The 12270-nt window shown below is 38.7% G+C and overlaps 1 protein-coding gene across 1 annotated transcript in view; it reads right to left on the bottom strand.

Moving 5' to 3' along the window:
• Positions 1–1547: 1547 nt before the first annotated feature.
• ZGRF1 (zinc finger GRF-type containing 1) overlaps positions 1548–12270 on the bottom strand; it is a 22736-nt gene continuing 12013 nt past the window's right edge. Inside the window, exons 17-28 of the mRNA XM_010167761.1 lie at positions 11246–11392; positions 9120–9234; positions 8019–8278; positions 6675–6834; positions 6510–6587; positions 5532–5679; positions 4424–4551; positions 4100–4223; positions 3450–3626; positions 3201–3335; positions 2348–2609; positions 1548–1669 (exon numbers count right to left, since the gene is read on the bottom strand). Of these exons, the coding sequence (XP_010166063.1) occupies positions 1554–1669; positions 2348–2609; positions 3201–3335; positions 3450–3626; positions 4100–4223; positions 4424–4551; positions 5532–5679; positions 6510–6587; positions 6675–6834; positions 8019–8278; positions 9120–9234; positions 11246–11392 (1850 nt within the window). The 3' untranslated portion in view covers positions 1548–1553. The remainder of the gene's footprint in view (positions 1670–2347; positions 2610–3200; positions 3336–3449; positions 3627–4099; positions 4224–4423; positions 4552–5531; positions 5680–6509; positions 6588–6674; positions 6835–8018; positions 8279–9119; positions 9235–11245; positions 11393–12270) is intronic.

The raw sequence follows: 12270 nt of genomic DNA, 5'->3' as shown, positions 1-12270 counted from the left end.
GTCCTTGTGCTGTTGGTGGCCCCAGCACTGGAGGCAGCACTGCAGGTGGGGTCTCAGGAGAGCGGAACAGAGGGGCAGAATCCCCTCCCTCCACCTGCTGCCCACGCTGCTCTGGGTGCAGCCCAGGACAGGCTGGTTTGCTTTTTTCTGGTTGATCTAACAAAATAGAAGCATAAAGCAACAGCAACAGGCTCTGTTTCCTCAAAGGCAGCCTCTGCAATAGCACCTGGGCTAAGAACACAGACAGACTAAACAATGTGTGTTGCTTTTGTCTCTAAACACAGCAAGGAGGGGGTTTAGGGTTATAAAATCATAGAATCATAAAGGTCGGAAAAAGCTCTTTAAGCTCATTGAGTCCAACCATGAACCCAACACTGACCAGTCCCTGACTAACCCATGTCCCTCAGCACTGTGTCTACACGACTCTTCAATCCCTCCAGGGATGGGGACTCCACCACTGCCCTGGGCAACCCCTTCCAGTGCCTCAGAACCCTTGCAGCAAAGAAATTCTTCCTCACATCCCATCTCAACTGCCCTGGGCACAACTGGAGCCCATTTCCTCTTGTCCTGTCCCTTGGTCCTTGGTTGAACAGACCCACCCCCACCTCTCCCCACCCTCCTCCAAGGGACTTGGACAGAACCAGAAGGTCTCCCCTCAGCCTTCTTTTCTCCAGGCTCAACACCCCCAGTTCCCTCAGCCACAAGGGAACTCAGCACACTTGTGCTCCAGACCCATCACTGCACACAGCAAGCTCCTCACCAGGCAATTTATTCCTAAGTTTTGTAAAAAGAAAGCATATTACTCCAAATCATCTTGGTGCTGCTGGGATACCTGCTCTAGGTGAGGCTGTCAGAGGGCCACAGAGCCTTCTCTGGAAGTTTAACAGCATGGCAGCATCCAGAATTTTTACCACTTCCATGCTTAGCCCACTTCTCTCCACTATTCCTACATTAACCACCTTTGAGACAGACTCTGGCCAGACTTTTTTTTTTTTTTTTTTTTGGAGGGGGGCACAAGGAGTTTCCTAGGGAACAGCGCTTTTTCCAAATATATATATATATATATTTTAGTTTGCAAACACAGGTAAGTACTTTTTTTGTAAAACTTGTTTAAATAAAGAGAAAAGCTTTATATAGGTTAATCCATCCTCATTTTGTTTTGTTGACATCCAAAGATTTAATAGACTAAGGACATGTAACTTTACTTTAAGTACTCTGTTCTTCTTCCTTTTATTTGTTTTAACCACACTCCTTCTATATCATTTATTTGTAAGTGGGCAAGGTGACAGAACTGGGCTTAGCTATGATGTTACATGTATATCTAAGCCAAAGAACAATGAAACACTAACACCACAATTATGTACTTCATTAATATTAAAGTATTTCAGTTATCAAGCAAATAAAGGTACTTTATTCTTTTTTAGTCATACAAACAAGGGGTCAAAACAGAAGTATCAGCACATAGAGATACAAACTGCAACTTCCCACATGAAATGTAAATCATTCGTACAGACAGACAGTTCACATGTTCTTCATAAGAATAAGTGCACATTTTACTTCTCCTTTTTCTTATTCTGTTTCTCTTCCTTCCATTTCTCCAAGTAACACTTCAGGATGTCGTTTAGCTGCTGCTCACACTGGCTTCCATGTTGTAATCCATTTTCCCATCCTAAAAACAGCAATAAACAGGATAATTACAGCATCCATTGTGTAATGAGGCTGTGGTGATACAAACATCTATTTCCCCACACCTATCACACGACTAAAATACTTGTGCTTTGAAAATTTATCTTCTTCAGTGTTCAACTATTAAGGAGATGCTCCCTTTGATGTCAATCAAGTAGGTAAATTAAATAATCACTGTTTTGGCACCTCTTCTTGCATTCAGCAGTTACTGTAGCCCCTAGCTGCAGGAAGACACTCCGCATTTTTATTTTCTTCATTTAAATATTACCTGTTCAGAAATACTGTTGTTTGTGATTTGTTTCTGCCCGAGCAAACTGGGCAAGGAGTACAAGTGCAGTAAGGGGTTTCAACATTCCACATGAGCATTCTCTTTGGCATCAAAAGAAACCTTCCCTTTACTGGACAACAAATACCCTTTCAAGGATAAAAACAGTTTGATGATAATACTGCAAACGTGCACCTCACACTTCGGCAAATACTTGGATTTTCCTGCAATATGCTATGTTTTATGTGTATTAAATATACTGTTTTATATAACATGCATACTACAGCCTTTACATGTGATACAGATTTCAGAGTATATATAGACACTTTAATATTTTAATATATATAGTTAAGATGAGCTGCATGGTTTCAGAAGTACAGGAAAATAAAATATTACCTTGGCAGCGATGAATTACTCTTCCCCACAGTCTATTCCTACTTAAACAGGCCAGATTTCCAACAATCAACAAATGCCTCTTGGCTCTCGTTAGTGCAACATTCATTCTCCTTTCTGAGTCTATGAACCCAGTTTGTCTTGTTCTTACGCACGACAAAACAATTATTTCCTTTTCAGCTCCTTGGAAGGCATCTACAGTGGACACCTGGACAGCTTTGACCTCAAAAGCCTCCGAGTGCACACCGCTGAGCAAGTTCTGGATCTGAAGACAGATGAACGTGGATGGTGGTGAGTTATGCTACTTGGTCAGTCACTGAACATGAGCAAACACACTCAATAAGCCTGAGTCTACACAATAAGCAAACTAATTAAGTAGAGTGCAGTGACAGATCACAGGATAACACTACACAGTGAATCTCTATCTGGTCAAACACTGCTGTGTTCCATGCAGCAAGCAGGGCTGTCATGTGCTCATCACAGCAGCCCATGTCATGCCTTGGGTGATGGGTGAGGTACAACTCCAACCTGCCCCACTCTGTTAACCAGTTTGCTATGGCCCTTAATTCACGCATGAAAATTATGTACTATTTAATTTGACCATTTTATTAACATGCACGTGTAAGGAAAACAAATGGAAATATTGTCAGGATTCCAAATGGAAATATTGTCAGGATTCCAAATGGAAATATTGTCAGGATTCCAAATGGAAATATTGTCAGGATTTCAAATGGAAATATTTCCAGGATTTGTTTCTCACTTCTAGTTGACTCTTCCTAGTTGAAATGGAGTTTATGTTTAGAGTAAACAAATAAATTTTAAGAAACATGTTTTATTGATGATAGATGATACAAACCTTACACATCTGTGATTTATAAAGTGTAATTACACCAACTGCAGATCCTTCTATTCCACTTGCAATCAGAGACTGGACGAGCTTGACTGTAAAATGAGCTTCTGCCATGTTATAAAAGCTGCCGTCTCTTTCCATCTGGAAATGGGGAAGAATTGAAATTTATCTCTCACAAACAGAATGCAAAAAGAAACAGAAAGGAGGAAAAGCTATAGTATTGACTTTTTACATAAGAAATGTTTAAGAACTTACTTGCTCTACACCATTAACACTATAAAAGCATAGTGTTGGCAGCCAATCCAATAAAGGACTTCTGTCCTTCTCAGAAACCCCATCTTTCAGATTTCCTTCATAGAACAGCTCGTTGGCTATGGCACTAATAGCAGGGTGACATCGGTACTGTGTCCTAAGTAGTATTGCTTCATGTCCCTAAAAAGTGAGGATACACAAAGTGTGACTGGGAAAAAGTACTAACTATTTTTTAATGCCAGCTGGGTCAACCAAGGAGTAAGTGGCAACAGTTCCTGCAGGAAGCTGGCTTAACCTTCGTGCTTTCACTCCAACTAAAGCAAAAACCAATGCTGTAGCTCTTGATTCTTCTACCTGGACTGAAAACTGCACAATAAGATCCAAAGTCACTGAAAACTGCACAATAAGATCCAAAGTCACAATCCATCACTGTTTTTCAATTCATTCTTGTTTTACATTTGTCATGCTTACAAATTTTTATGCACTGTGAAAATAGCAGATAGAAAGAAATGCACTAGAACAGAGCCTGCTTAATTAAAAAGCAGGCTGAAACTCTGGCCCTCTGACATCTAAACCAGAGCTCTTTCAGTGACATCACGGGACCTAGAGTGTCACCCTCCACCTTTTCCAAAGCTGGGGTAAGTAGCACCTACCATTAGGCAAAGCCGGTCAAAGAGAGTCTGCTCCAACCCCTTTTCATGAACACTCTCAGACCCTTGAATAGTTGGTGGCAATTGCTTCGGGTCTCCAACAAGAACAAGCTTTTCACACTGAAACCTGAGTAAGAGCGTTAAAAAATAAGAAAAAAGTTCTAAAAGGATGTTAAACTCAATTTAAAATTACTGTTCTGGTGTTTAAGGTGAGACCTTGAGGTTCATGTTCATAGAAAGACATACAAGTCTGGCTGTTATTTGAGGCTGTGTCACTGCTAACTAAAAACTACTTCTCTGAAAAACAAAAGGAAGGGTTTTTCCTACCTTGCAATAGGAAGGAGAGAAGCAGGTTCAGTCATCTGACTGCACTCATCCAGCATCACTACAGGGAACTTGAGGTTATTCAGACAAGGGAATGGGCAGGCAGCACAGGTCGCTCCAACCACTTTTACCTTTGTCATTATTAGTGAGGGGAAAATGGGTGGACAAAAAGTTCAGGTCATTTAAAAGTTCATCTCTGTGCAGTACAGAACTAGAGCTCTGGCAGTAAATACCCCTACATTAATTTGAGCATTTCTCCTGCATGCTGTGTCATACTCACTGGGTCTTGAAAAATGCTATTGTAACTTGCAGTGAGAGGCACTGTGTACGCATGGAGAAGGATCCCAGGTCACCATTTCTTATGCCTGGGGTGTTTCTATGTTACCGTCATTCACAGATTCACATATTTTAAGACCAGATCTGGTCTGGTACAGATAGAGTTCAGATGACACAAGCCTCCAAAACCTGCTGAGCCCCAGCAGCCCAAGTGGCAGCAATGACCAGTAGGAATAAGCACGAGACATATTGCTCAGAGCCGCTTTGTTACAATTGCTCTACAACAAACTGGGATTTTTAAAGTCTAGGACTGAGGAAAAAAGGCAAAAAATTGGGTAGACCAGAAATTGAGGAGGTTTTTCTACAGGCAGCAATATTCTTAGAAAGGAATACTTTAATATAAAGTTAGTTAAAATATATTTGAAGTCTTCTTGGCAGTTGTTATTCAACTCTAGGATAGATTTAGCTCAGTCCTTATCTTTTACCTTTATGACTATATCAATTTTAGTTTCAAGGTGACAGTGCAGGCTAGTTGTACTCAGAACTTTTTATCTCCCCACCCCATAAACTAGATTGGTACTATTAAATCAGCTTGCAATCATGTTCAAAAAGGATTTCTGGCTTATAATATATCACTAAACAGGAACTGCAAGTTCAACTCAGAGAAATCATATACAGGTAAGTCACTAAGCTACACCTGTGGAATCAAACCTGTCCAAGTCCTAACATTCAGTTTATTTCTCAAAAGCAAGAGCTTGGCAGGTGTGAGGGGATTCCCAGTTTCCTTGTGGATAAGGCAGAGCCAATCCCCACTTCCCCATCCCATGGACTGTACCTCTTGCAGTATAGTTTTATTGGTCCCCAGTTTATGTTGCTCAATGCTCTTCCTTATATATGTTTTTTCAACTGGAGTTAAATCTTCCTTCAGGAGTGCAAGCAGTTCTCTTAACTGCTCATTGTCATTTCCTGAGCCAGCATGTAAACTTCAAAAAGATTTTATAACATGCATTACAATGATTGAAAATAACAGTGCTTTCAGTGAACACCCAACATAGAAAAATAATCATACTTTACATATAACAACTTTCCAGCAGTTTCCTATCCCAGACCAGCTGAGACAGCTCAGTAGAATACCTGTTTTAAACCAGACCTTTATCCCACCAGCTCAGCCCCTACCACTCCAGCCAGACACGTACATGCAGTAAATGACTTCAAGTACCCAGCTGATATCAGAGTGGAGTAGAACCAATGTAAAACTTGGTTTTTATACCACTTTATACCCTTGGTAGGCTTTTGACACCAAGAAATGGAAATCAAATCTTTATCTTGAACTTTACTTTTTTTCTCTCGAATTTTATGTAGATTGCTTACTTTTAAGTAGCTAAAGGACAAAGCCCAGAACACTATAGCAAAGATAACTTTGATAAGTAGTACAGAATTTGTGAGTTGTGACCATTAATTCTCTGAACATTAAAATTTATGGTTACTTCCTCCTAATTCTTATCACTACAGCAGTATATATCTATTTCAAAAATCTGTCTGTTTTGCTTTTCTTCCTTGTGCAAACTCCCAAATCTGTCACCACTGTTGTTCTCTTCTTCTACTTCCCATTTATAATCATTAGCTCTATTCAGCAACAAGTGACATTCCCAAATCAAGATAAAATTTCTCCACTGTGCAGTGGAGGGGGGGAACCCCGAGATAAGCATTTTACTATCAGATTGTGGATTACTTCAAAACACCAATTTCACAGCATGCATACTCTCATGAGTCTTAGAATCACTTCTGATCCCTCAAAGATGAAGGTTCTTACCTATGGGGAATAATTGCTTTGGTGATTTTCCTAATACTTCCGACTCTGATGAAATCCTCAAATCCAAGATCAAGTAGACTTTGAAGGAAAAGAGATGATAACACATTAGAGGAACATGTATTATTGGTTTTGGAGGAGTAGTCTGTAAAAATCTCAGTAACCTACCCCAGCAGTACCCTGTCAATGGCAACGTTAGTGGAAGAAGCAATCAGAAGTTTCCACGGAGCTGGCCTTGGACCCTCCGTAGCTTCACTGCTCTCAAAGAGCTGTACTAGGAACAAGACCACAACAGACAGCAGATAGCTCTTTCCAGCTCCAAAAACACCTGGTATTTTGGAAGACAAAGCCAAAATTACAAGTGCAAAGTTTCTAGAAAGTAGTTTTAATCAACTGTTATAACTTCAGTTTATCTTGTTAAACACTGCTCATGCTTGCTTCAGCAGCTCCTGAGTACCCAGGGACAACCAGCTGCCTCACACTTTGCGTATACTGCCTGCACTAAGTTGGTAAAAAACTACAGAGGAGGGGAATCAAAGCTGTTTTTCCCATTTTTTCTGGTTGAATACATGCATTACTTGCTAAGGGGTCTCATCAATACATTAAAATAATAACAACGACAAGTATCTGCATGCACATCCCTCATACCATGTCCTCATGTACAGAATAAGCAATTTGAGAGATGATTATGTTGGAATGACTAATAATTTTAATTAGAATAGTATGTCTGGTGGCCTAACAGAAGCTCAGGCAATTTAAGTCTAGTGGTATCTGTACTAAGAACGTCATTATTGTAAGTTTTAGATCCTCTCAAAGTAAATATGCTGACATTTACGGTAAGTGCTTTTCAATACTGATTTAAATAAAAAAATCTTTGAATTAAGGGATTATTAGCGTTTCCACATATGTTGAAAAAGGATAAAATAACAACAGAAAGGAGTATAAACCAGCAAGGAATAATGTGTAATAGAAAACATTTTATATAATAACACAAATAATTTACAAAATGTGATTTTAATGTGAAAAGAAATAAGCACAAGACACTAAACTTGAATTTTGTGTATTGATCTTGCTAGGGAAGAACTTTACACTTGTTGAAAATCCTGCAAAAGGCAGAAAGCAAATTCAAAGACCAAAAGCTCTGTGCTGATGGAACGGATGTTATAATGTCAGGGTCACTATCAGAGGGGCCTCCTCTAAGAAATGAAATTTCAGGAAATAGATGAAGTAGGTGAGGGCAGCAGTGTCACTGAAGAGTTCAAAAGGATGTTCCATACACAGAGGCAGTTCATTCAAGCTCACCTTTTCCACTCCATTTCAATTAAGTTAATGTTTACCTACATAAGAATCTCCTTTTGAGTGTGCCTGGAATTGCAAATATATGACTAGGGAAACAAGTCTACTATTTAATCACAGAGAAATTAGTGATACTTCACTAACTGTCATTACACATTGATTAGCACTTTTGCAAAGACACAACAGCAGCAGACAAGAGAAGTATTTGCTCCATACCACGGATGATAGTGACAGGTAAGATCTGATGTTGTTCCACTGGCTTGCTGTTCTCACACGAGGTCATCATCTGCGCTATGCGAATCAGCGATGTGGCTTGATCTGGGTTCAACGAGAACATTTGGATCATCTTGTTAGCTAGTCCCATGGCCACTTCAGTGCTGACAGGTCCGTATGTCACCTTGTGTTTCAGGCTGATGGCAGGTGGAGTGAATTTTCTTTTGTTGACTCTCTTAGTAGCATTTTGAGAATCAAAATTCCTGAGACAAACACAGTGGTCAGAAGTTGCAGCATAATACTGCGTACGTACAATTTCTATCTCATGGTGCTGATATTCTCACTCTCCTGACATTGAAATGCTGCTCCTTTATGATTAACAGCTGACATAATAACAAGTTGCTGCCCCCTGCACCTTGACATGTACCTGAGCTGTCTATTCCTGCCCCTTTTCACCTCCCTTGGTGAAAGCTGGCTCATACACAAAAAGCTCTTGGGTTTTATCCTTCTTGCTTTATGTTAACACTTTCAGTCTGACTTGTCTAATGCCACGAGGCTGACAGAATTAAGAGTGGTAGAAAAACCTCAGAGGTAGCAAGGATCCATTTAATTACTCGTTTTACACAATGAATTGTAAGCAGTCTTGGAAACATCTCTATATTGCTCTGACTCTCTAAAAAAATAATTTCATTTTAGTTTTTGTGTCAAGTCACTAAATATTGAGAAGGCAAAACAGCTCCTCTGAAGCCCCTGTGAAGCACACACAATAAATACAGATCAGGCAGTGACTGTACTGTCAGTCTGCCCATTGTAATAATGCCCAATATTCATCTCTAGGTTGTAAAACATGGGCTGCAGCTAAGCTTTCAGAAAAAAAACAAAAACAACTTAAATCCCCCGAGTTAGAGTTAAGCAACCAATATATTTTCATTTCCATAGCAGTGAAAATTGCACTGTCAGCAGCTCATTCTTTGCACTGTTTTTCTGATTTAGTTTTCCTCATGCACTTTTTAATAGGGCCAACTCAATAGTATTTCTGTTGTTTTTTTTTCTGTACCTATGGACATACTGTATGTGCACAGCATCACCAAACCAGTAACTTACATTCTCAGTAGGTATGGTATCAGTGGTAATGTGGATGGATTGAAGTGCTCCTCCATATTTCTCAAGGAGTTAAGCTCACCACTAGCATTACCAACCAGCAGTGCATGAACCAACACTGAAAAGGGCACAGAAAATAAAATCAGGGAAAAGTGAAAGTAGGCAAAATTTCACATCAGCTAGATAAATGCAATACAAAATGCCAAAAGAGTCATTAGCTCCCTGTAACAGCAATCAAGTTAACCCAATTAGCATGTCTGACTGAACATTCCAGGTGAGGAGAGACTTACTAGCCCTTCTCTTCAAGTTGTATTATTTTCAAGTATTTTTGATTCCAGCATTAGGAACCTTCTGGGAATGAGGCTTAGATAAAAAAATCCTTACTCATTTTAGAAACACTGAAGTTATTTAGAAGGCTTTTGAACACAAGAGATCCATTTTTTAAGTAAACCATCTGTATCAAAATAGCTAAGCAGATATTTTCTTATAAAATTCAAGACAGGAACATAAGAACCTGTCCAATGGGCCAGACTCAAGTTCCACCTAGCCTGTTTCCAGAGTGTACAACAGTGGATGCTGAGGGGAGAGGGTAGAAAAATGCCAATCATTCAATTAGATTTTTCTGAAGTCACTGCTGGTTTCCTAAGGCTCTGGGGCTGAGGAGTTGTTTAAATAACACATTTCCAATATATTTAGCAACCATCCTACCTCTCTTTTGCCATTGTTTATCACTGCCAACAATTAAACAATACTTAAAGCTTTACTTCCATACAAATTAGGGTTTTAGTTTTGTAATGGTTATAGAATTATGAAACAATCTGTATTTATGATCACAAAGAAAGTAAAGACCAAAAATTTCCTAAGAAAATAAAACATGAAAACTAAAAAGCTGTATTATTAACTCTTCCAGACCCTGGCTGCTCTAGAGATGCAGTCCTGCAATTCACACTCAGGGAACTAAGAAAATCAACCTCCACAGTTGCATTTTAAGCCCATGATTTTAATAGCACATGCCCACAAAGAACTCATGTGCCACTGTAGTTTCCTTTCTATATTTTTGAGTCTTCTGACCAGGTTTCAGAGCAGGAGTTGAATGTAAGCTTACTGAATTGTGCTTTGCAGGAACTCCCTCCCTCATGATTACATCAAAGTCTAAGAAGACTCATTAGTTAACTTGAACCACTCACTTAACCAGCTTGAGGTTCAGTGCTCCTAATAAAGCCTTTTGTGATGGAGCACACAGTTGTCATATTGCATTAAAAGAAAGTAAGCAGAGAGATACTGTTACTAGCTCCAGAATGACCACATAATGCATGTTTTATCTCTTTTTAAAAAAAAAAAAACAAACCCCACCAAAACAAACCCAAAACTTCAGCTCAATTCTACAGCAAAAATAACCAACTCCTGCATCATATTTGGCAGTACATTTATCTGTTTCTTGTGACCCATACTGACTTCAGGCTGATTAACCTTACTGTTTCCAAAACCCTGATGACAAAATATTACAGAAATACCCCAAACAAAAATGTTAAACCGAAAAGGATGGCTGCAACTTACTTGGGAACAGTTGCTAAGGAATAAAAAGGTCAGTGGTTTATTAAAAAACAACAGTGCTGGGTTTAGTAAAATTTTATTTCTAGAATACAATTATGAAAATAAATAAATTCTGAAATTTGAAACAGCAATTTTTTAGTCATTGTAGAGTGTAACAAAGGCAAAGACAGGAACATCAGGACAGCCAAATCACAGATTTCATACATGGCTTTTTACATAAATACAAGTTTTATACAAATACATAGAGTGTTGCTTGGGGTTTCTGTTCATTTGTTTTTCAAGGACAGTAACAACATATCCCTGTGATACTGACTGACAGTCAAGTTGCATCCTATATTATACTATTTATGACATTGTTTATATTATCCTAATTTCATCAACCATTTAGAATTCCTTACTAGCTACTTTGCAGGTTTAACTGCATGAAGGTACATGCTCAAAGATACAAGGAAAAAATACTGTGAATAAAATAATGTATTAGATTTGAGGAATTTAATCTAATCCCTCATTTCTGGCCCAATTTTTCCCTCAATAGTTGTCTCCCACAACTCTGAATTACTTGCTGTACACCTTACCGTTTGATTGCCAGTTTGAGGGGCAGTAGCCTTTCAGTGGTAGTAATTCTATTTCATTGTGGGAGGATGGTCCAAAGAAAGCACTACTTGCAATGAAAGTGTCAAGGGGATCAAAGTTCAGAGTCTTGGAAACAACCCAAATATCATCTGTTAAAAAAATATACAGAAGTACTTGTAAGAGTTGTCATGAGCTGCTTCTGCTGCTGTCTTTTAAACAAAATGAAGCTAGAGAAAAGAGCTCAGCATTTACTATGCTGCAAATTAAACCACCTCTAAAGGGAAAACAGGGGATGTTGTAAAGTCCTAACGAAGTTAGTTCAGTTCTAAAAGAATAAATAAATAACTGGCAATTCTTCTAGTGCTTACTGTCTGAAATTGATGGTAACTGTAAAGCTCTCTTCAGAGGCACTCAGCATTTGACTTCTGACAAATCTGAAGCATTATCAGTTATAAGTAGGGAGAACAAATCACTAAGATGTAGTACAAATGGAGTTAACCACACTTTTGCCAAAGAACAGCAAATACTGACATAAACATACATTTTCCTTTCCCTTTCAAAACCTGTAGCCTGGAAATGTTCTGTTTTATTTGGCACACCTGGTGAAATTAAAGCTTACTACACTACTCCTATGCTCTGTGTTGCAAAGCACAGCAAGAGATTACAAAGGAGCAGGACTATATATATTAATATTTGCCTGGAACAAAAACTATCCAAAATTATTATACAGAAGTTGAAATTTTACCCATGCAGACATTCACAATTTAAAGTTACAAAACCCTGATTTGTTGGAACATTTCAGTCTGTACATAAAGTTGGAACACACTTGTTTCTGCCCTATTCCCTTTGTATAATTTTAACAGCAAAGTGAACAAGCTATGAAGATCTAGGTATCAATTAAAAATTACTGAAGTGAAATGAACTATCAAGGCTATCTGAATTAAATCACTGAATGCCCTCCAACCCTGTGACATTTCGATAATTTACAAGAGATACTCAATAACTACTGAAACACCAATTTTTTCAT

The sequence above is a fragment of the Antrostomus carolinensis genome, unplaced genomic scaffold, assembly GCF_000700745.2.
Source record: "Antrostomus carolinensis isolate BGI_N321 unplaced genomic scaffold, ASM70074v2 scaffold28625, whole genome shotgun sequence".
Taxonomy (NCBI): Eukaryota; Metazoa; Chordata; class Aves; order Caprimulgiformes; family Caprimulgidae; genus Antrostomus; species Antrostomus carolinensis.
Note: the sequence above shows the minus strand (reverse complement) of the source record. Positions and strands in the feature narration are given on the sequence as shown.